At 41.2% G+C, this 21,422-nt stretch overlaps 2 protein-coding genes across 2 annotated transcripts; one reads left to right on the top strand and one right to left on the bottom strand.

Moving 5' to 3' along the window:
• Window positions 1–2,943: 2,943 nt before the first annotated feature.
• LOC109461623 (RING finger protein 113A-like) lies at window positions 2,944–14,572 on the bottom strand. The gene is made up of 10 exons (XM_019758001.1): window positions 14,406–14,572; window positions 13,663–13,739; window positions 12,764–12,865; window positions 12,132–12,239; window positions 6,449–6,558; window positions 5,565–5,671; window positions 4,850–4,942; window positions 4,263–4,356; window positions 3,645–3,751; window positions 2,944–3,165 (listed from the first exon to the last, which is right to left on the bottom strand). Exons 1-10 carry the CDS (start codon window positions 14,536–14,538, stop codon window positions 3,080–3,082), a joined length of 1,017 nt encoding a protein of 338 aa, XP_019613560.1. The 5' UTR covers window positions 14,539–14,572; the 3' UTR covers window positions 2,944–3,079.
• A 108-nt stretch (window positions 14,573–14,680) lies between these two features.
• On the top strand, window positions 14,681–20,404 carry LOC109461621 (origin recognition complex subunit 4-like). The gene is made up of 12 exons (XM_019758000.1): window positions 14,681–14,890; window positions 15,507–15,597; window positions 15,898–15,973; window positions 16,472–16,557; window positions 16,738–16,786; window positions 16,998–17,146; window positions 17,659–17,835; window positions 18,160–18,246; window positions 18,674–18,782; window positions 19,119–19,214; window positions 19,672–19,739; window positions 20,186–20,404. Exons 1-12 carry the CDS (start codon window positions 14,745–14,747, stop codon window positions 20,366–20,368), a joined length of 1,317 nt encoding a protein of 438 aa, XP_019613559.1. The 5' UTR covers window positions 14,681–14,744; the 3' UTR covers window positions 20,369–20,404.
• Window positions 20,405–21,422: the final 1,018 nt, after the last annotated feature.

The raw sequence follows: 21,422 nt of genomic DNA, 5'->3' as shown, positions 1-21,422 counted from the left end.
TTGGCAATGTGGGGTTTGAATTTGAGAAATGAATAACGTATTGAATTAACAAAGAAGTCCGGTTACAAAATAACAAGCTACATGGAATCATGAGCAGCCAATTATACTTCAGAAATAATGTGCATTCAGCGTCAAATTAAAGGAGGCCGGATACAATTACACAACAATATCTTGGCTCACTGTTTGAGGCCAAACAGCCTCCATAGCAAGCCAAAAACTGGGAGTTTGGGGGTCTTCATAGTCTTTGGGAGCTTTTATGTGCTGTTTTCTTATTACATATAGACAACATAGCCGGCCTGGTTGAATTACCCCCGTTTTTTTAGAACTGGGCTGATCAGAAAACAGCCGAAGACCACCAAACCCTCAGTTCTATAAGCCTGCTACGGAGGCTAGGCCTAGGCTGATTGGGCCTCCTCCCTGAGTGCTTTACCAGTTAAATAGCTGCTAGAAGCATGATATAGTCAGGCTACAACTAAGGAAAAATCTAAATAGCTTGCTAGGGCTGTACCGAAAAAATCGAAAAGGCACGGATATACAATGTATATACCCTAGCCTCTGTAGCAGGCTTATAGAACTGGGGGTTTGGTGGTCTTCAGCTGTTTTCTGATCAGCCCAAAACGGGGGTAATTCAACCAGGCCGGCTATGTTGTCTATATGCAATCAGAAAATAGCACATAAAAGCTCCCAAACTGCCAAAGACCCTGAAGACCCCCAAAACCCCAGATTTTGGCATGCTATGGAGGCTATGGTTTGATTGACCTAGATTTAAAACATGTATAGCATGTGTCCTACTTATAAACACTAAAACAAACAAATTATTCTACACCCTACCAACTATCCAGGCTAAAATAAACACTCTCCAAAAATACTACAATACCCCGTGACATTACTTCACCTTTCTACCATATTTTCAACCCAGTTTTCGGGCCACCGTCAACATACGCTCTAACGTAACCTGATTAACCAACATATCAAAACAACAGGGGCCATTTTCTTATCCCTCCCGCCAAAAATATGTTGCTTCAAAATATCCCTTGCAATTTTTACGTTCTAAGTTCTAGAAGGGGTAAACAAGCAGAGAGAAAGGGAGAAGACTTACTAGAAGCCATTGGTACGAATGCAGCATCATATCGCCCGTTTGGTCTGTATATCCAGGTTAGGAAAGCAGAGATCTTCGCCGCTCACGCGAACCAAAACGTGAAGATTAGGCGCGGGGTCACCGGAGGGTCAGGGGTCAAAAGGTGCGCGGGAAATTCGAAGGAATGTGGGGCCCTCTAGCGGAATGTTTTTGAGCTGCAGCCTGACCGGTTACTGTAAGGCCACACCAATTTAATTTGTTGTTTCTCGGACATTTTGCAGAAAAAAAAAGGAGCGACAGGACGAAAAAAAAGGCCAAGGAACCCCACGAAAGCCGGAAATGTTACAATATGAGCCTTGAAATGAACATACCAGGTTGGTTTATAATTAAAACAATAGATTTTGAACTTTTAATGAAACAAAATTGCAGTTACATTGAAAAACTTAAGAACTAAGAAGAAAAGGACTTTTTCAACCATTGGGGCCAAAATATGTCTTTCATTGAGTATTTTGCAGTTAATTTAGAACCCCAAAATGGACAGGGCAATCCGAGAAGCAACAAATTAAATTGGTGTGGCCTAACCATCTTTTAGAAGACTCAAACTTTGCTTAACCTCTTCCTGCTACCCATCAAATCTACAAATCTGATCATAATACCAAAAGGCTAATTCAGAGAAAAAAGTAGCCTCTACCAGGCTTCAGGAGGCGACTGGAAAGAGTAGAAATCGGCCAAATAGAGAGATAACATACCAGGGGAGTTTGTCTGCTGGGAGAGAACATTTTGCCGCTCGGTTTTCTCCCAGCAGACAACCTCCCCTGGCATGTTATCTCTCTATTTCAATTTTTACTCTTTCCAGCCACCTCCCGAAGCCTGGTAGAGGCTAAGAAAAAAGGACTAAGGAGGTTTTATGGCTGAAATCTTCTAAATGATGACATGCATTTCATTTCTAACGTTAATGTTATATGTAACATTATACTTTTATGTTATATGTAACATTATACTCTCAACCTATAGGCTGCTATCTATTTTCATAAATGAATGAATGAAGGAAGGAATGGATGAATGATTCTCTTTATTTACAATGTATTACTTCATGTACCTACTGCTTTGTATGTTAATAAATTTACTCAATTTCAAAAGATTTTTTTTTACTAAGAAACAGATATCATCCATATACTAGTAATAAACTCCATGTGGCCATACTATAGTTATTAGATGTACTATAATTATACAGCTACAGATATGACATTTCACATTTGTATGTTAACTTTCTTTATTTCAAAAGAGATTTTTTTTACAGGGAAACACTAGATATTGTTCACACCACTAATTATGTAACTCCATGTGGCCATACTATACAATTATTAGTATAAAGCTACACATGACATGTACGTGTAAAAATGATATCCAGCTAAGGCCTAGGAAAAAATAGTTGTGTTTCAGTCCTGAAACATTAGGTTCGTTAGGTAGGGATTATCTTTCTTTTTATTTCTTTTTTTTCTTCTAGCAATTTCTAGTGATCCAACTAATGAAAATGAAATGAAATACCTTCATTGTACATTCATGCCACGACAGGCTATGTACAGGTCAAGACTTGACAGACACATAACAGAGGTATGCAGAAAACATACATAAGGAACATACAAGGGTACTATACTAATGCATGAGGACACTTCTGTATTCAATGTCCATGTTGGAAAACTGATTGTACAATGTTTCATCATTCAGGTGTCAGATCATGGAGCTAGAAAAGGTTAATCAGCTCACATGAAGGAGTCCACACAAAAAAGGCTACAGCATTTTTTTCTAGGGTTGGTCAGGATTTGGAAACACAAAATTATTGCCCTAGGCCTAAGTATTAATGTAAAGCTACAGATATGACAAGTGAATGCAGGGTAAGGTTTCCAAACAAAAAAAGTCTAGGGTCGGCAGTTTCTTCTAGGGTCGGTCGAGAAACAGGAAACACAACAAGTGACATCCAGCTAACGAATGTGATGCTAATTAGCCATCCTCTTCCTGCTCGTTATCGTTATCACTCTCATCAGAATCCTCGACTGCTCCCACCTTCTCTAGTCTGGCGATGATTTCTGAAAAAACAACAACAAAGTTTTCTTTTAGAAACAGCTAAGTTTATATTTTTGTTTATCATGGGTTTCCTTGGCTGAAGGGACTATACATTTTGTACCCAAGATTAATACATAAATGAACAAATAAACTGGCAATCCTTGAATACATCTTTAATTCTTGCGTGTCCATCCTTGATTACTATAGTTAACTGTACCAATCTAAAAACACATGCATATAATACTGTAATACGTGTTTAAAGTTAAAACTTTTGGTCCAACAAAAAAAGTTCTCTCACCTAGAGCTTTTGACCCTGGCAGTCACTCTGGTCTTCCTTAGTAGACTGACCCAGTGAAGCTTGTCACGTGGCTTGTGTTGGACCAAAAGTTTTAACTTTAAACATGTAACTACCAACACAGATGAACTTTCATGATAATACTGTAAATCACAGGTTTATTTAATACCAGTAGGTGTTTTGTCAGCATTTTGAGAAGCTGCCCACCTTTAGCAGGGTTGAATACCCCGTTGGTTTGCTGGCCACAGACATAACATCTCTTGGATTTCTTGTACAGCTTCAGGGCACACGCTTCACAGAAGTAGTGCTGGCATCTGTGACATGGAAGAAAATGCAAAGAAAAAAACGCTTAAAACTTTCATTCATTAATTTTACAAAATCAGCTGATTTCCAAGGGAGCCAACTTGTAAACTGCTAATGTTAAAAGCTTTACATTTCACTCAGTACTAGATGTTCTGTGAAGTTTAAGATGACATGTAAAGCAACAAGCTTCCGAGTATGTTGTAGCATTTTTACATCCATCTAAACTTGTTAAGACACGAGAAAGATCACACTCTTTCAGAATTTGAACATGGGACCAACAGCTTTCAGGACCAGTGTCCCTAAAATTGTAACCCCTACCAGTATTGAGGTTCAAAACACTGACAGCTGGGCTTAATATTCTATAATTATAAGTTGAAGAGACTACATGTACCTACATGTAGCTGTATATAAATGAAACATAATTTTATAGTCCATCTCTGGGACACCTGTTAATTTTGTAGAACATCTACATGCATGGTCATAAGTTAATTATGTATTGATGTAGATGAGAATTGAACTCACTTGGTGACCACCGGGTTTTTGAAGGACTCCCTGCAGTAAAGACACTTGAATGGAAGGTCGTCTTCATCTGAGCTGATCTCATATTGGTGAGGATCTGGGGAATAAACGATGATCTTGCATCAGTCTATGTCACAACCAGAAACTTTGTGAGAAACATTTTGTAAACTAGAAAGGTAACATTTCTAATGTAATACACTTTGAAACATTTGCAAGCAAGTGCAAAATGTTTACCTGCTCATAGTCTAGCCTAACAAACTACTGTTCTGTTTATTCATACATGACATTGCACTCAAACTCGCATATACATGTTGACCAGCCCCTCTAACTGTCCTGTAACTTGCTTCATAATGTAATCCAACACCACAGGCTGCATGCTACAGCACCAGTTACCATGGTGACAGATGTCTGGTCCAGGTCATTGACCTGATGTGTTTGGAGATGAAAACCAAGAAACAGAGCAAAAATGCTATGATATGCTACCTTTCTGTGTATAGCTTTGTGAGATAATAGATAATAATAGATAGAGATAGATAGATAGATATAGATATTATTAATATCTATAAGAAGCGAGAAATGTATTTTCTTACCGTCGTCCCCGTCACCCCCTTCTCTCCTTTCCTCCAGCTCCAGCTGCCAGCCCAGTTTGTAGTCGGTTCTGTCGTGCATGAACTTACAGCTGTCTGTAGGGGGAGGATAAAAATACATAAGTCAGTACACACACGTCCTCATCCAACCCTAACTCTAGTAACAGCCCAGTTTGTAGTCAGTCCTGTCCTGCATAAACTTACAGCTGTCTGTAGATGAAAGGGAAGATTTCAAAATGTCAGTACACACACACACCCTCATTCAACTTCATCCTGGCTGTTAATATCTGTTTACAGTATAGCAAATCAAATCAAATCTAAATCTTAACTCTCATTTGAGCTCATATAAACTCTACTGTACACTTTGAGACAACAACAGTTTGTAGCAAACATGGGACCTATCTGTCATCAACAAACCAACTACATGTAGTACCCAGACCATCAGATGAGAGAGGACAGAGCCGAGGAAGTTATGATTGATTGATCAGGCAATAATTATTAATAGATAATTATACAATCAATAATCTATAAAATCAACAATTCCACAAAAAATAATTGTGGAACAAATATGTGTATCATGTTTTTTTTTATTGTTGTAATTGTTGTGATTTGTATTGATTATTATGTGATACCCTGCATCAATTCAGCCGTATAAAGGCTGCGACTGCACGGGTACTGTTTGGACAATAAAAACCATTTATATTATATCCCTGCTGACCTCCGAAGCCACAGAATCCTGTCTCCTTGAAGTCCTTGCACAGGTCAGGCTGGTAGTCCCACCGAGTCGTCGCACGCAGATTCGCTGGGGCTCGGATTGGACCTTTCCTGTACAATAAACACAGGTTCATATAGGTAATCTCCAAGCAGATCCCTCTCGGTGGCAAATTGGCCAGACAGTATCCATTAGCCAGAGAAGGTTCGGCAGCCACCGACGGGTTGGGATTAGGACAAAAAAAACGGCCATATATAAAAAGGTAACGATTATTCCCCACAACCTCTGCTTGGAGAGTACATATAGGTTAGATAAAGGTGAAGGTTTAGTTTATTGAGATCAACAATTAGCTTAACAATTTAGATTGAATTCAAATGAAAACTCATCTGTGTTGGTAGAATCCATAGTTGCAAAGTTGAAGCTTATTTTCAACACAAGAAAGGAATTTAGATTGTAGCTTTTGTTCCTGTGATCCTTCATTACACAAATGTATACGTAACATATTAAGAATCACTACCTATGACTCCATAGGGGCAGTGGGGTGTCAAATCCTGTGTTTAGGGCACAGTATTGGAAGGTGGAGCCCATCTCTCTTCTTCAACTGCTTTTTACCTCCACAACAAAAGTTTACACATCATTTGAGCCAGTCCTTCATCTCCAAGCAGATCCTAGGGTGGCAAAAGACAGTATCAAATTGACCAGGCAGTATCCAAGCATGCACCAAAGAGTATGGGTGGGGTATGGACCCTCTCTGGCGAATGGATACTGCCTGGCCACTTTGACACTGTCTTTGCCAGCCTAAGATCTGCTTGGAGATTACAGTCCTTACTTGACCATGCCACTTGTACGGCTGCAATACCATCACATATTGCTAGGTGGCGCTGCCTTACCTGACCATGCCGCTGGCAGCATTGCCCTGTGCTGTGTCCTTCTTCTCATAGTACACCATGTAGTTGTTCTGTCCTCGGTAGATCTTATCATCTTCCTTCCCCTTCATGTCCTGAAAAAGTCAGGCAGTTTAAAACTTGAGCTTCCAATTTCATGAACATGACACTGGCACTGCCATATTATATTGTGTTGGGCTTGAAATTCATTTTTGGGAACAGGTGCACTGGAATAAAATAAGAAGAATGTCAGCAAAAACTAATCATGTCTTATTTCTAAAGACAAGTACTAGAGTAAAATAACAATGATTTTATATTGGATGTATTAATAAACCGGATAAATAAACTTGAAATAATATGATGTTAAGAATATGCTGTATACTTACTACTTCTGACATCTTTACATACAAGAATATTTGGGTGCACCCACAGAAAATAATTGGGTGCACAGCTATAAATTTGGGCACAATAAGGTGCACATGCACCCAGTATTTCCTGTTGTGTAACCCTCTTGTATCGATTGTGAACAACCAGCACAGTGTGTGACTGTTTTAAATGTCACTCTTTTTCACTGTAAGCTTTATGACAGTCAACTGCAATTCAGCCCTTGAGCCATGAAGTTGTGCTTCCATGTGTGCATGTGTAAAATAACTACCGGTAAGCCAGTTAAAAAGTGAGGGACCATTAGTAGTACCGTTGAAACCTTAATCAAATTTACCTGCACAGTGTTGACAATGAGCCCTGAGTTTACTTTGAAAACATTTCCCTCACAAGGTGAAACGTGATCTTATTCTGTTATTGTTGTCTGGCAACCTGAGGCAAGGCCGTTCCAGCCTGTGACAATGTAAAGGTGGCTGGGGAAGCAAGGTATGTTGGGAGTAAACAAGACAGGTACATGTACGTCACCGTGGCAGTTTCTGTACATTCTCTTTTTTTTTAGATAAAAAAAAAAACACCTGGTCCATTAATATTATCACACTAAAATATCAGATACACACCATATATTATTTTTATTCTGTATTGAATACTTGTACTAAAGGTTGCAAATGCACAGAAGCTTAAGTTCAAAGGTTGCTTCCTGTTAATCTTGTGACCACAGTTGGCACTGTTCAGGGTAGACCAGGAAACAGGATTGGTTTTCACCTGATAAATCTTCTCTACTTGCTCATCCACAGAATGGCTGACAAAGGATCAAATGGTGGAGGTGGAGAGGCCCCAAAAGGAGCAAAAATGGAAGACCAGGGACAAGAGACACACCCTAAACAGGTTGGGCAACAGTCAGAGGGGGAGGGGGGCCAGGGAAGTGCAAGTGTGCAGGGACCTGGCTTCACCTTCGTGACCCCAGATCTACAAGTTGTCCAAGCTCCAGGACAAGGTTACCCTGGTCAACAGCAACTCCCTCACCAAGGCCAAGGCCAGCAGGGTTATGGTAAGGCCACGAAAACCCGATCATAGTTACGCTTATGTGTGCTACGCTCAACATGCGATTAATCACTCTGACGGCAACTCATTTTTTTGTTGTGTTTGTTGCCATGTTTCAATCTGTTATTGTATGTACATGTATGCATATGGACTAGGGGCCTGAATTAAAGAATAGATAAAATCTAGAAAGGTAACACAAAGCAAAATTTAATGTTTACCTTTGCATGTGGTCTGCTGTGTTAATCCTTACTCAAACACATTCATATACATTTGTATATGGTCAGACAAGAGTCTAAATTCCTTCTGCTATAAAATTACCACGATGTAACCCAACACCAGTTACCATGGTGACAGACGTCTGGTTCAGCTCATTGACCTTATTTGTATGGAGAAGAAAAAACAGCAAAAACAAGATGTTTTTCTTCAGTAAACACAATAAATATGGGATTTTGACAGGTGGATATCCGGTCCAACGATTTTCCATGGCCCCCCAACAAGCCGGGCAGATGTACCACAATCTCCCACCTGCAAGCCAAGCAGCTGCAAATGTCGAGCAGCCGTCGGCTTTCCAGATGTCTGTGGGAGGTGCTTTTGGTGGAGCAACGGTCAGAATCCAGAGTCAGGCCCTTGCAGCAGGAGGGCTTGTCGCTGGAGCATTTGCTACGGCTGCGTATGCAGCCAGCAAGGTTTCAGAATCACCTGCAGTTGTACTGGGTACTGGACTGGCTGCAGGGGTGGCTACAGGAGTGACAACCCTGGCAGGGTTCTACCTGAACAACAGACAGCAGACAGAGGAGGCCATCCGTAAGGCCGTGGAGAAAGATCGGCACATCCGAGTAGAGAACATTGAGGAGGGGTCGCTACTAGTGCACGTCAAGTTTCTTACACTGGTAAGGCAATCAATTTTATTCTATCATTTGTGACTGTTTGATTGTGATGATTAGAAACAAAATATGAATGGGCTAAAGCCTTATGATTGAAAAGTAAGTGTGCTATGCACATATGCAGTTACTTAAAGACACAGTTGTAGCATAAGACATGGGTTAGGGTTAAGATGCCTAGCTTTAGTTTATACTTTACCTTATACTATTGCCCTTTACTTTATACTTTGTATTTTTTTAAATGTACATGATGTAAAAGACTTACACATAAAAGTGGTCAATGCAAACCATACACCCACATCTATGTGTTTGAAAGACTGCTATTAAGTGGATGAAGGTTAGATCCAGGTAATGAGACACACAAGGAGTTGTTACTCAAGCAACTGGATAGGGATGTTTCAGGCAGCATCCAATACTTTTCGTCAATGACTAACGGAACCTGTAGTTGAACAGGCATTTATCCAAAAATAGGAACTGACATGTAAATGGCATGAAGAATAGACTCCTATCAAGTTTTGTTAACATTCTGATTCATTCTTTCACCAGGCTGGCTACTGGATCATGCGCAGCTTCAATGAGAGAATCGACAAGCGATCTGACCGCACGTGTCTACAGCTACTACTGGAGGATGAGCTACGAAGAATTGGCTGGACCGGCCCGATCCAAGTGGGGCTGGAGGGGTGGTGGTTTGCTGAAGAGGAGGGACAGGAAGAGGAAGAGGCAGCAGAGACAGAGCAGGAAGAGGAGAGATGGGAGTGGGCAGGGATGGAGACACAGGTATGGCAAAATGTATAGCATTATGTATCATTCTACATTGTTTGTATATTTTATTCCCAAAATCATACGAAGAACCATACATTGTTTTAGCTCGGAAGAGGTGAGGAGGGATACTTAAAATTTTAAGTTTTGGAAAGCCCATTATCAACTGGATGATTTTTAAATGGGGGAAAATGCCATCCAAAATAAAGTTGATCATACATAAAACTGGTGACACAATTTACCCTTGGTAGGAAGAGCAGTCACTAATTTACCCTGGGCCTCTGTTTCCAGTCAGTACTGCCCAGTATGACTACGGAAGGAGATTCAGGCCTGTCTGAAGACGTGTCCTCTGTAGCAGCCATGTCCATCACTTCAGCTGGAGAGGTGGAAGAGGGGCCACTCAAGTGGCTGAGAGCCAGGCTACAGAAGCACAAGGACTCACCAACAGCACAACGTCTCATCAAGGCCTGCAGGTCCTGGGAGGAAGGAGCAGAAATCCTGACCAGCAGTGGGTACACAGACCTGGGGGGAGTCAAGGCCTTGGTACAGGGATTCATGCTGCGAGTCATGGTATCACCAGATTACACAAGTAGAGTACTGTATGGACAGTCATACCTGAACCTGAACAAAGCCCAGCTGAAGCAGCTGATGACCTCCCAGCTACAAGCTGACCCCACTGACAGCACCTGTCTGCTGCTGACAGCCCTACAGCTGCCAGATGGAGACAGCCGGGTGCAGACCCTGCAGCAGGTGGTTGATGCCATCCTACAGCACGGACCAGGAGACTGGCTGTACCAACACCTGCACTACATCTACTGCTACCTGGGGCGGGCCATATGGTGGGCAAACCCTCAGCCAAAACCAACAACAAATCTGCCTGCTCTAGCCAAAGCACTATCCGCCATGGCGAGTTCCCTTATGTACAAACAGGACCATTTGGAGACTGTGTACTTCACAGCCCAACTGTCTGAGGAAGTGTCAGAGACAGAAGCCATCAGACAGTTTGAACACTTCCTCAGGCTGGCACCAGAGTGTGATGCCTATGTGCCTTATGCTCACTACCGTCTGGCCACCCTGTACAACCAGCAGCAGGACAGACAGAAGGTGATTCACCACTTCACCAGGGGGCAGGAGAGGGAGGCCAACAGGCTACCTGGGTTTAGTGAAGTCCACAGATCCATCAAAGACCCTGCTAAAAAGGCATATGAACAAGTCATGGCATAGAAACAAACAACTTCGAAAGACCTTGTTCTATGGGAGAAATATTACTAAGTTTGATACAGGACCAAGGTTTACAGTGCAGAAAATATTGTCTTTCAAACCATTATTCTTTACCTATATTTTTAGGCAACATTCCATAATCATATGCTGTGTTCAATACTCCCTTATTATTATACACAAGGAATTATTACTCAAGCAACATTACTGGATAAATTGTGTATCACATTACTGCATGTCTCAACTTTGTAGTCAACAATTATATTAAATGTGTAAGTTCTCATTAATAACTGTATTTTACAATTTATTTCAGATACTCTGGTAATTATTCAACAGGTGCATTCTTTGTTAATAGTTTGTTTTATTTTGTAGTGGGTAAGAAATAATAAAAGATTGAGTAGCCCTATTTTGTGTGTGTTTCTATGATCCCAATTATCTTGCTTAAGTCTGTAGTACAAACAGTAGTAAAAACAACTCCATTTGTAGTGTAGCCTAATACATATTTTTGTGTTTCTCTGATTCCCAACCGGTTTGCCTAATGCATTCAGTAGGTCGTGAGTTCAATCCCCGGACGAGCTGTAACATTATTCAATACTTAAGACATTAAAAGTGGTACATACTGCTTTCTCTGCTTAGCACTTGAGCATTTGGGAAAGAGTATTAGAATTGAATGCATACCACTACCAGTGTACTAGGCCTTGCTGTAGTGATTGCACAACTGTGTGGCCCAAGCCAAATATAAATAGGGGCAACAGAAATGGAGATAATAGTTGTGCGATCGGAAAGGCTTAAACTTATTTATTAATTTTATTTCATCATGAGACGGCTGGGTAGCCCCATTCAGCTTGCATCAGCTGTTTTCCAAGGGGGCCCAGCAAAATTACACAAGACATTGTTACATACAGTAAGACAAGAGTGGACAACATACAGTAAACATAAAAGTCTGATGCGTCAAAACAGAGTCATAGTCCTATACTCAAAGTCCTAGCCGTTCAAAGGTCAAAAACACAAAAAACTATGTTTCTGAAAATAATTTCATCAGGTTGGTATAACTTAGGAGACAGGTATTTCTTTTTACACAACCGGTAAATTCTCACCTTGCTGACGTTTTGGTGTCTGTCAGACAGAGACAGAGAAGTCAATAGAAGAACCCGCTGGATCAAGGAGGCAGTTTGGATCAGAAAGTCAGCCCCTGCAATGAACCGGGACGAGGGGGGGTACAAACTAAGCCACGTTTGGGACAGTGCAAAAGCGCCACCTACATCGGCTACATATAGCGGCAAGATGCAGTACTCCAGTCAGAAGCTCTGAAGAAGGTGTCTGACAGACACCGAAACGACAGCAAGGTGAGAATTTCCAGGTTGTGTAAAAAGAAATACCTGTCTCCTACAAAAAACTATGATGCCAACCTTGTTAGCCTGTAGTTGTCTCTCAAACACAGCCTGGTCATCTCTGTCCTTCTGTGTGTCCAGTTCGTACTCCCTGGTGGCACCCATGTCATCCGGTCCCTCTGGTTTCTGCAAGGGAAAAATAACAACACTTAATTAGTAGGAGGATTAATCATCATACTAGTATATACCTGCAACTTTGGTTGTGTATTTTAGGCCTTGTACACAAAAGGTAAGCGACTAGCGTGGTATTGAATGGCAAGTCACTAGGATAGATCAAGTTTAAGAGATCACAGGTTTATTTCCTGGTATTCCTGGCTAGATGTTGTGTCCTTGGGAAAGGCACTTCTTTACACAACTTTCCTCATTTCACTCAGGTGTAAATGAGTACCTAGCTTCAGTTAGGGACGTCCATTGGATAGGACGTTAAATGGAGGCCCTGTGTTCGGGAAAGCCACACCCGGTTAAAGAACCCAACACACTTATTGAAAAGAGTACTCTCGAGTCGGGGACCTTCCCGGTGTGAGTGGTTCAAACCTTACAGTCTGGTCTCTGGTTTGACATCTTGAAGAGGTGATAGTCACCTGTTATGTCAATCCTTCCACAAATGTGGTAAATCTTCATAAACAAATAAACATGATAAACAAACATACAGCAGTTCTTGTGGATCTGTAGGTGACGGTGAGTCTGGCTGTTTCCCCGTCACTGTCCTCACTACTGGACTCTCCCTGGTCTCTCCTAGCCAGTCGCCTCGTCTGCACAGGGGAGAAACAACAATGGGTGATGAGTACCCACAGTCACGTAGCCTGAGTGTCATTCTTGTTAGCTTTCTCGTCCGCACCCCAAGATCCATTCCCCGCCAACGGATCTTGGGGAGCAGACGAAAGCTAACAAGGCTGACACTCAGGCTAACAGTCACACTGAACGGCTGAACATACTTATGCTAAATACATTGTAAAGGGTACACGCACAGGGAGGAAACAAAAATGGGTGAGCTTAAAATGGAATGTCCGACATTAAATCATTTTTTCAACAAATGGTGTTGATGAGTACCCACAGTCACACTGAACGGCTGAACATACTTATGCTAAATACATTGTAAAGGATACATGCACAGGGAGGAAACAAAAATGGGTGAGCTTAAAATGGAATGTCCGACATTAAATCATTTTTTCAACAAATGGTGTTGATGAGTACCCACAGTCACACTGAACGGCTGAACATACTTATGCTAAATACATTGTAAAGGATACATAGCTCCCTTTGCTACATGTTTCTATAGTACAATAAAATGCTTACTGTTTGTATAACGTTTATTTTATCTATCTAGGCAGGGGAGAAAGAACAATGGTTGAGCTTGAAATGCCAAACATGTTGTAAGGGTTGGGTAAAGCAGTTTCGTCCTCAAATGACGTGAGGCAAAAAGTTTATTTCTTGGACTAACTGGCCCAATACATGTACCAGGCAACAGTGGGAGCTGGGTTCATCATCATCATCATCCTCGCCGCTGTAGTCATCTATCGACGATGTGGAGTTACTAAGGCTATATTACCTTTTGAATCATGGGATTGTCTGTGACTCCTGCCTTCTTCTCTCTTCTGACAACAGCTGACACGCCTTCATCGCTGCCTGCAGAAATGGATAAAAATCATTTCATTTTTCTTCGAGGTGTCATACCTTGATAGTATATACCATCTTCGGGATGAGAAGGCTTGCCTGTAGTAATCCCGGTCTCGAACTTTACTCAAGTGTTGTACTTCATTCTCTCCCAATGTTTGTCTAACCGTGTCTTAAACTCGTTCACTGTTTTTGAGTCGACTACAGACTGTGGCAGAGCATTCCATTCATCAACAACTCTGACGCTAAAGGTCTGCCTTCTGACCCTTACCCTGGCTATAAAGGGGACCTCAAGTTTACAGTTGTGCCCTCTTGTAGGAACTTCGGTGCGTTTTGTGAAGAAAGTTTCAAGCTGGACCCCCTCCAATCCTCTTGCTAAAAATTGCCTCCGAGGTCTGTTGTTATAACCTAGGACTACACAAATTATTTTTTGACGTTCGTTTAGAACAGATAAATTCATGAGAAAGTGCAAAGTTAGAATGTTATGCAGACTCGTTATTATATATTATCCTCCAAACAACAATTTAGCTCAAACAGAGAGCCGAAAACCGTCCCTGAATACAAGGAGCTTCCATTTGCTGAATACGAACTGTGTACGTCGAAATGGTGGGAGGGGGGCATGGATTTGGTTTGAATTTTCCCGAGATATCGAACGAAAATGGCTGTTATACTACCTACCACTGGAGCTGCTGCTGGCTTTCCTTTTCCTCGCGTTGCCCAAGTTCTTCCTTTTCTTAAAACTGAAGGTACAGACCGGTTTCTTGTCGCTTGGTCCCGGGATATTCTCTGATTTTGTTTCTCCGTCCGCCATGTTGGAGGTCAACGCAGGGTCAGCGTCGTGTCAAAGGTTATAGCCCGTATCAGGCTACGTGATTGGCTGGTGAGAAATTAGCATAGACTGTAACCAATCAGACGTCACGTTACGGAGCGTTAGGGAGCAAGTGGCGGGAAAAGCAAGAGTGTCGAAGTATTTTTAGACACAGTACAAAGAAGAAGCGATCTAAAAAGGTAAATAAAATGAGTAAGAGAAAATCTACAGGCTTGACGGTGGTATCAGAAAGTGCCAGCTACGCAGAACTTCAGAAAATTCTTCGGGAACGAATATACAAGATCTCAGCACCCGAAGAAATCGACGAAGACAGCGATCTCGAAAAACCTCGCAGGTACTGTATTCAGAATCTTAGATGGTACTAGTATTTGCTGATAAAATGATAATAATAGCAATTTTTATAGTGATAATTAGAATAAGCAAATATTACAAGGCAGGGAATCGAACCCGGTACTCTCAGTTACAAGGCCTATGCTTTACCGATTGAGCTAGTTGCCAGTTCTTGTATACGCCTCAGCCCGATTTGAATCTTATACCTGTGATTCTTTCCAGTATTGATATGCCAGTCAAATTATTAATATCCATTGCCTAATGTAAATAATTCATAAAGTCAATGTCATATAGTTGTATCCCAGTTAGGGTTTCCAAAGAAAAAATTGAACCATGTATTTTATATGTTGATTGTGTACTCTACATGTATATTTTTTTGATGATGAACCATGAATCAGTGTTTTTATTTTTAAGCCAATATGATCAAGATTGTAATAACTGTTTGCCTCACCACTGCATGCTCCTGTGGTTGCCCTTAATAATAACATAACCACATAAGTCAGTGGTAGTTGGGAAGCCTTAGCTTTATATTTCAGCCAAATGAATAGATAAATAATTATGTGTACAGAACCACTTCAACAATATGCAGTATATTTAAACAATTTGACTGTTTTCCACAGACATTTGCTAGACCTGATCCAGAGATGTTCCTCTATGGGAGAGAGTAACTCAGCCCTCATCATAGGGCCACGTGGTGCAGGGAAGACTATGGTGAGGTGAATGTTATATAACTGTTAAATGAATGAATGAACCTTTATTGTATGTTTATGCGTGAGTGAGTGAGTGAGTGAGTGAGTGAGTGAGTGAGCGAGTGAGTGAGTGAGTGATCATGAGTGAGTGAGTGAGTGAGTGGGTGAGTGAGTGTGAGTGAATTTTAATGTTTTCGCTTCTCAAGTCTTGTTTGTACCTGTTTTTAGTTTGTGTAGGATTTTCATTTTCAAAAGTTTGTGATGATAAGGCCATCTTTCATGTAAACGTTAACAATTTTTTTCAATCTTGAAACATTTCTAGCTGCTGAAAAGTGTCCTGGATGAGCTGAAGGAAAACAGAGACTTCAGAGACAATGTTCTGGAGGTTCATCTCAATGGTGGGTGGATTTGACAAGATAATGCATAAACTGTAGGGTTTGAAATTCATTTTTGGGATAAGGTGCACAAAACTGCAAAAAACTGGGAGCACGGGGAATTGTTTTGCTGCTTATACAATGAAGTCTTTACCATTTTTCTGACATTTACATGTAGCTGTCAGGGATATACTGTATACATTAGATAGATATCTTAACATGTAAACCTACCAAAAAAATATCTAAGTGCCTCCATAGAAAAAAATGGGTGCACAGTCCCAATTTTGGCACCCAGTATTTCGAGCCCTGAACTGTCTAACTTCATCAGTGCTACATCAACTCTAGACCTGTGAGGATATGTACTAACTAGACAAACTTCCTACGTAGAGCTATACGGTGGACTGATAGAGATAAGTTGAATAAATTGAATATGTAGTATTATTGCTACTAAAGTAACTACATGTAGCTCATCAGCATGAAGAGATGAAGCTTGACTGCTATATATGTTCCCGTGTCCTGTAGGTTTGTTACAGACAGACGACAGGATTGCGCTGAAGGAGATCACCAGACAGCTGCAGCTGGAGAACGCAGTGGGGGACAGGGTGTTTGTGAGTATATGGACCGAATCCCATATGGCATTCATACTGCAACACGATGAATACAATTTGTTGTTTCTTAGATGAAAAAGGACAATACTGGGCAGGAAGATGAACAGCTAAAAATATTTATTGAGTAAGCTGTTTCAAACAATTTAAAAGTTCCATGATATTTCTGCTGTGTTGTTTCAGGGTTCTTTTGCAGACAACCTGGCTTTTTTGCTAGAGGCACTGAAGAAAGGTTGGTGATGTTCCTGCTAGATTGAAGGGATCACATCAACAGCAGTTAGATCAGATGAAATGCATGCAGAAATCTTAATCGAATGGTAGAAATTATCTTGCAGTTCAGAGATAAAACTGTTAAACTGACTTTTTTCTCACTACTACATTTGATGATCAGCTTGTTTCTACATTAGCATGTTTACTGATCAGCCTGCGTTTTCTCCCCACAGGCAGCAGGGACAGCCAGGCCGTGCTGTTTGTCCTTGAGGAGTTTGACCTTTTCGCCCACCACAAGAACCAGACGCTGCTGTACAACCTGTTCGACGTCGCCCAATCACAGCAGGCGCCCATCACGGTCATAGGGCTGACCTGCCGGCTGGTAGGTCATAGTTCATAGGTTAACATTCATAAAGGTCATAGGTCAGGGAAGTTCAAACATCGCTCAATGTCGCCCAATCACAGCAGGCCCCGATCACGGTCATAGGGCTGACATGTCGGCTGGTAGGTCATAGTTCACAGTTCAAAGGGTTCATACAGTTGTAGGTCGTAACAGTCGTCAGACAAGGTTATGTCAAACATGGTGAAAGAACCCAACACACTTATAGAAAACAGTAGGGTCTTGTCTTGTTTGATTGGATCAAACCTTACAGTCCGGTTTTTACACAGCTTGTACTTAAATGACCTGTACAAAACTGGTGTGCTACTCCTAAAGATGGTTTACTGATTATGCAAACAAAACATTTTACAACAAAAGGCTCTCTCCTCATTCTACCAGCAATTGTATCCCTATATCCTGACAACCCTAACCCTTTGTCAGAACTTAGGAGTGTCCTCCACTGTACCATCCATCAATCTTTAAGATGTCTCATGTCTTCAACCCTCCCTCCTCAGGATGTGATCGAGCTGCTTGAGAAGCGGGTGAAGTCGCGCTTCTCCCACAGACAGATCCACCTCTTCAACTCTCTGACCTTTGACCGGTACCTGGAGGTCTTCTCCTCCCTCCTGACCCTGCCGACTGCCGAGGTCAAAGACAAGAAGTTTTGTGCCAAGTGGAACAAACATGTCCAGGTAACTAGTCATGCCTTAAAGTACCACTGTTGTCAACCAAGGATTAAGGTGTTCAAGATCTCATTCTTTCCTAGAACTATCCAGAGTGGAACTCGCTGTCACCAAGTACAGTAGGGGCATTGTCATGTAACCTCTCGATCTTGTGTCCACTAGACTAGCCACTTGATCATTTATTTGATGTTACTTGTTAGTAGATAGTTGGAAAAGATTGTCTTGGGTACCATTCATTAGTTTACTATTTCCATCATGCAATAATGATTGCAAGTATGGGAGTGATTCCGAGCTAACAACTTTAGGAATTTTGCTGAATCTGAATATTTGCAGAACCTAAGTGATGACCCAGGAGTGACAACAATCCTGAGGAAACTTTATGACACAAGCAAGGACATACGGACACTTAAGACATTTCTGGTAAGAATGCTGGTAGAACTCTGAAACCTCTAGTAAGGATGGAGTCAAATATTTCTATTTAATGTTTATGATGTAATGGAAATAATGTGCTTTTCTATATAGAACATGTGAAATGTTCACTAAACCTCATGTCCAGGAGTAAATTGAGAAGTATTAAAGAACTTTCAACATGATGCTCTACAAATTCTGTCCAAAACTAAGGGAACAATATCTGATGGTTCTATCATCTGTTGGTCAACATTGTCTACCAGATACCTCTGACCCAGTGTTGACGTCACACTTCAAAGAAGCCACGTGACAAGCCTCACTGGGTCAGTCTACTGAGGAAGACCAGAGTGACTGGTCAAAAGCTCTAGGTGAGAGAACTTTTTTGTGTTGGAACAGAAGTTTAAACTTTAAACATCTGTTGGTTCTGTTTTATGCTTAGATGTTGCCTGTAGCAAGAATCAGCCTGTCTCATTCTAGACTGGAACTGGCAGACTTTGCCGAGGCCCACAAGATCCTCACAGCTGACTCCAAATCCAACACTTTACATGGTACGTGCTCCACTCACTGTTGTCCTGTTCTCCAGACTAAGTTATACATTAATTGTAATAATTTGCTACTGGCAGTGGTACATGTACATGTATATCCACTTGCTTTGAAGGTTTTCTTTGTATGCTCTGTTGATTGAACAATTCAACAAACAGAAATGCTCTTTTTTTAAACATTTTTGTGACAGAATTCTCTCCTCTTTTCAGTAGCTGTGTTCTCCTTATGAAAGACGTATACAAGCATTTTATAATTGCATGTTACATGAGAATTTTCTTTATAAATGGTTAGCAAGGTCATTCATTGTTTTATTGTTTTTTTTTTTTTTTGTTTCTTCCCAGGTCTGTCTGTTTTGGAGCTGTGCCTGGTTGTAGCAATGAGGAGACTCAGCGACATCTTTGTCAATCAACCCTTCAACTTCCAAATGGTTTATAATGGTAAGAACTGTTTCTTTTTTACATTTATACAGCAAATGTTTTTATGTTTACCGAAGAAAAACATATTGTTTTTGCTCAGTTTCCTCTTCTTCTTCTTCTCCAAATACTAACCTCTGACCTAGCCAATGACTTGATTTGTTAACGTCTGTCACCATGGTAACGTGTTGGGTTACATAATATTACTGTTGCAATCTTATAGTAGGAGGGATTTAGTTTCCTAATTTTTTCTTAATGTTTTCTAGTTTAAGTAGAGATAGCTGCAGTTAAGTACACTACACAAATTGTGTTGTATTGTTGTATTTCAAGGACTAGATGTAGGTGAATCTCAAACCTCAATTTGGGACCTTTTAACTTGTGAATGAGAAAGGTAACCAGCAATACCCTTTTTTGCCAATTGCGACTCTGTAGTTTTACATTAGAAGCAGGATGGTAAATGTTGTCATTCTGTTGTTCCCAGAGTACCAGAAGTTTGTCCAGACCAGGTCACACGCAGTACAGGGATTTGAGAGGCCAGTGGTGCTCAAGGTAATGCTTCGTTTCTTTCTTTTTCAATTTTTTGTGCTTTGTTGTCTTTTATATCATACGTTTCGTTCCAGAAGACTGCCCGGCCGGGCTCTTGTTTGGAAATGTGACCTTTGTGGGGTCGTGTGGCGTAGCGGTGTGCGCGACTCGGAACTAAGAGTCCCGGGTTCGAGTCCTGACATGCCACCAATCTTGTGCCCTTGGGAAAGGCACTTTACATGACTTTCCTCACTTAGCTCAGGTGTAAATGAGTATTGTCCTGTCATGTATTTGTCCCCTGTGTTGGTGGCGGCATTAAGATAAGTTGAAAAACTTGAGTGTGTCGTCACCACGTCTGGTGATTACATGTTGGAATAAATAATAAAAAAATTTTACCTCAGCACAAGGCAGCAAGATAATGAACAGCTCTTTTCATTTTTGGTTCTCACCTTCTGTCGTTCCGTCGACAGGCCTTCGAACACCTTCAGCAGATGGAGCTGGTGCGGGCAGCAGAGGGTGCTGGGATAGGTGGGCGTGGCCAGAAGGAGTTCCGACCCATGACCTTGATGATTGACAGGTCACAGCTGATGCAGGCCATACAGAAGTACCCAGCATGCCCCACGGAGGTCAAGCACTGGGCAAACACGCTGTAACCTTGACCCCCTGACCTAAAGTATCAACAGAAGTATGGACACAGGTCAAGCACTGGACACTCTGTAACCTTGACCCTTGACCTAATGTATCAAGAAAAAAAACGAAAAAAAAAAAACGAAGTGTGACCCATGGAGGTCAAATGCTCAGGGCAAACACTCTGTAACTTGACCTGTTGACCTTGTGACCTAAAAAGTATCAAGAGAAAGATGAAGTGTGAAATGAAATTTTCTGTAACCTTGAGCCCTTGATCTTGGGACCAGCAAAAAGAAAGTGTCAAGAGACATATTGAGTTTGCCTCTCTAAGATCAGATGCTGTTAATAACATTTGAAGCTTGACCGTACGACTTGTGACTTGGAGAATAAAAATACAAATCATTGGCAGATAGTCTTTGTGTTGTTGTTGTTATTGATACAGGGAATTTGAATATTAGGAGATTTAAATACTATGTAGGGCAATCTGTCATTTAAGAAAATGTTGACAGAAAGTGGGAATTTAACACAGAGCTGACCTAATATGTTGCAAGGTGAAAGGCAAAAGTAGATGTAAAAGGGAAGTCTAATGCAAGACCATGGATTAAACTTGTAAGCAGAAAAATATCCATGAATAATATAAGTTGAAACCTAGGAAGTTTCATTTAGCCTTCCTTGGTTGAACACAAAATATTCAAACTTGAATACGGTGCAAGCAAACGTGTACAACGGGAAATGTCCCATACTCTTGTAGCTCAAACATGAGCCCAGACTGAGAGTAAAGTAAAATTAAGCCGGCCAGGCACTTCTAGTAGCGTTTCAGTATTCAGTATATAAACGACTGGGTGGGCCTTAAACGTCAAATAGCTAAACCCGGCCGTATAGTTGTCTGTATTATTATTTTACTACAATTTCTTATTCCGTCTTGACAAAGTGGTACAAAATATATTTGCCGACCCCTTCGTGTCACGTATCGGTTGTCTGAAAGAACACAAGACGTGCTGACAAGTAGGTCACTGCGTCCACACCCTCGTCTCTATAGCAACGGGGCAACACCTTTACAACAGGTGAGGGTGTCTGGAG

Source organism: Branchiostoma belcheri, unplaced genomic scaffold (genome assembly GCF_001625305.1).
Source record: "Branchiostoma belcheri isolate BF01 breed outbred unplaced genomic scaffold, Haploidv18h27 scaffold94, whole genome shotgun sequence".
Classification (NCBI taxonomy): Eukaryota; Metazoa; Chordata; class Leptocardii; order Amphioxiformes; family Branchiostomatidae; genus Branchiostoma; species Branchiostoma belcheri.
Note: the sequence above shows the minus strand (reverse complement) of the source record. Positions and strands in the feature narration are given on the sequence as shown.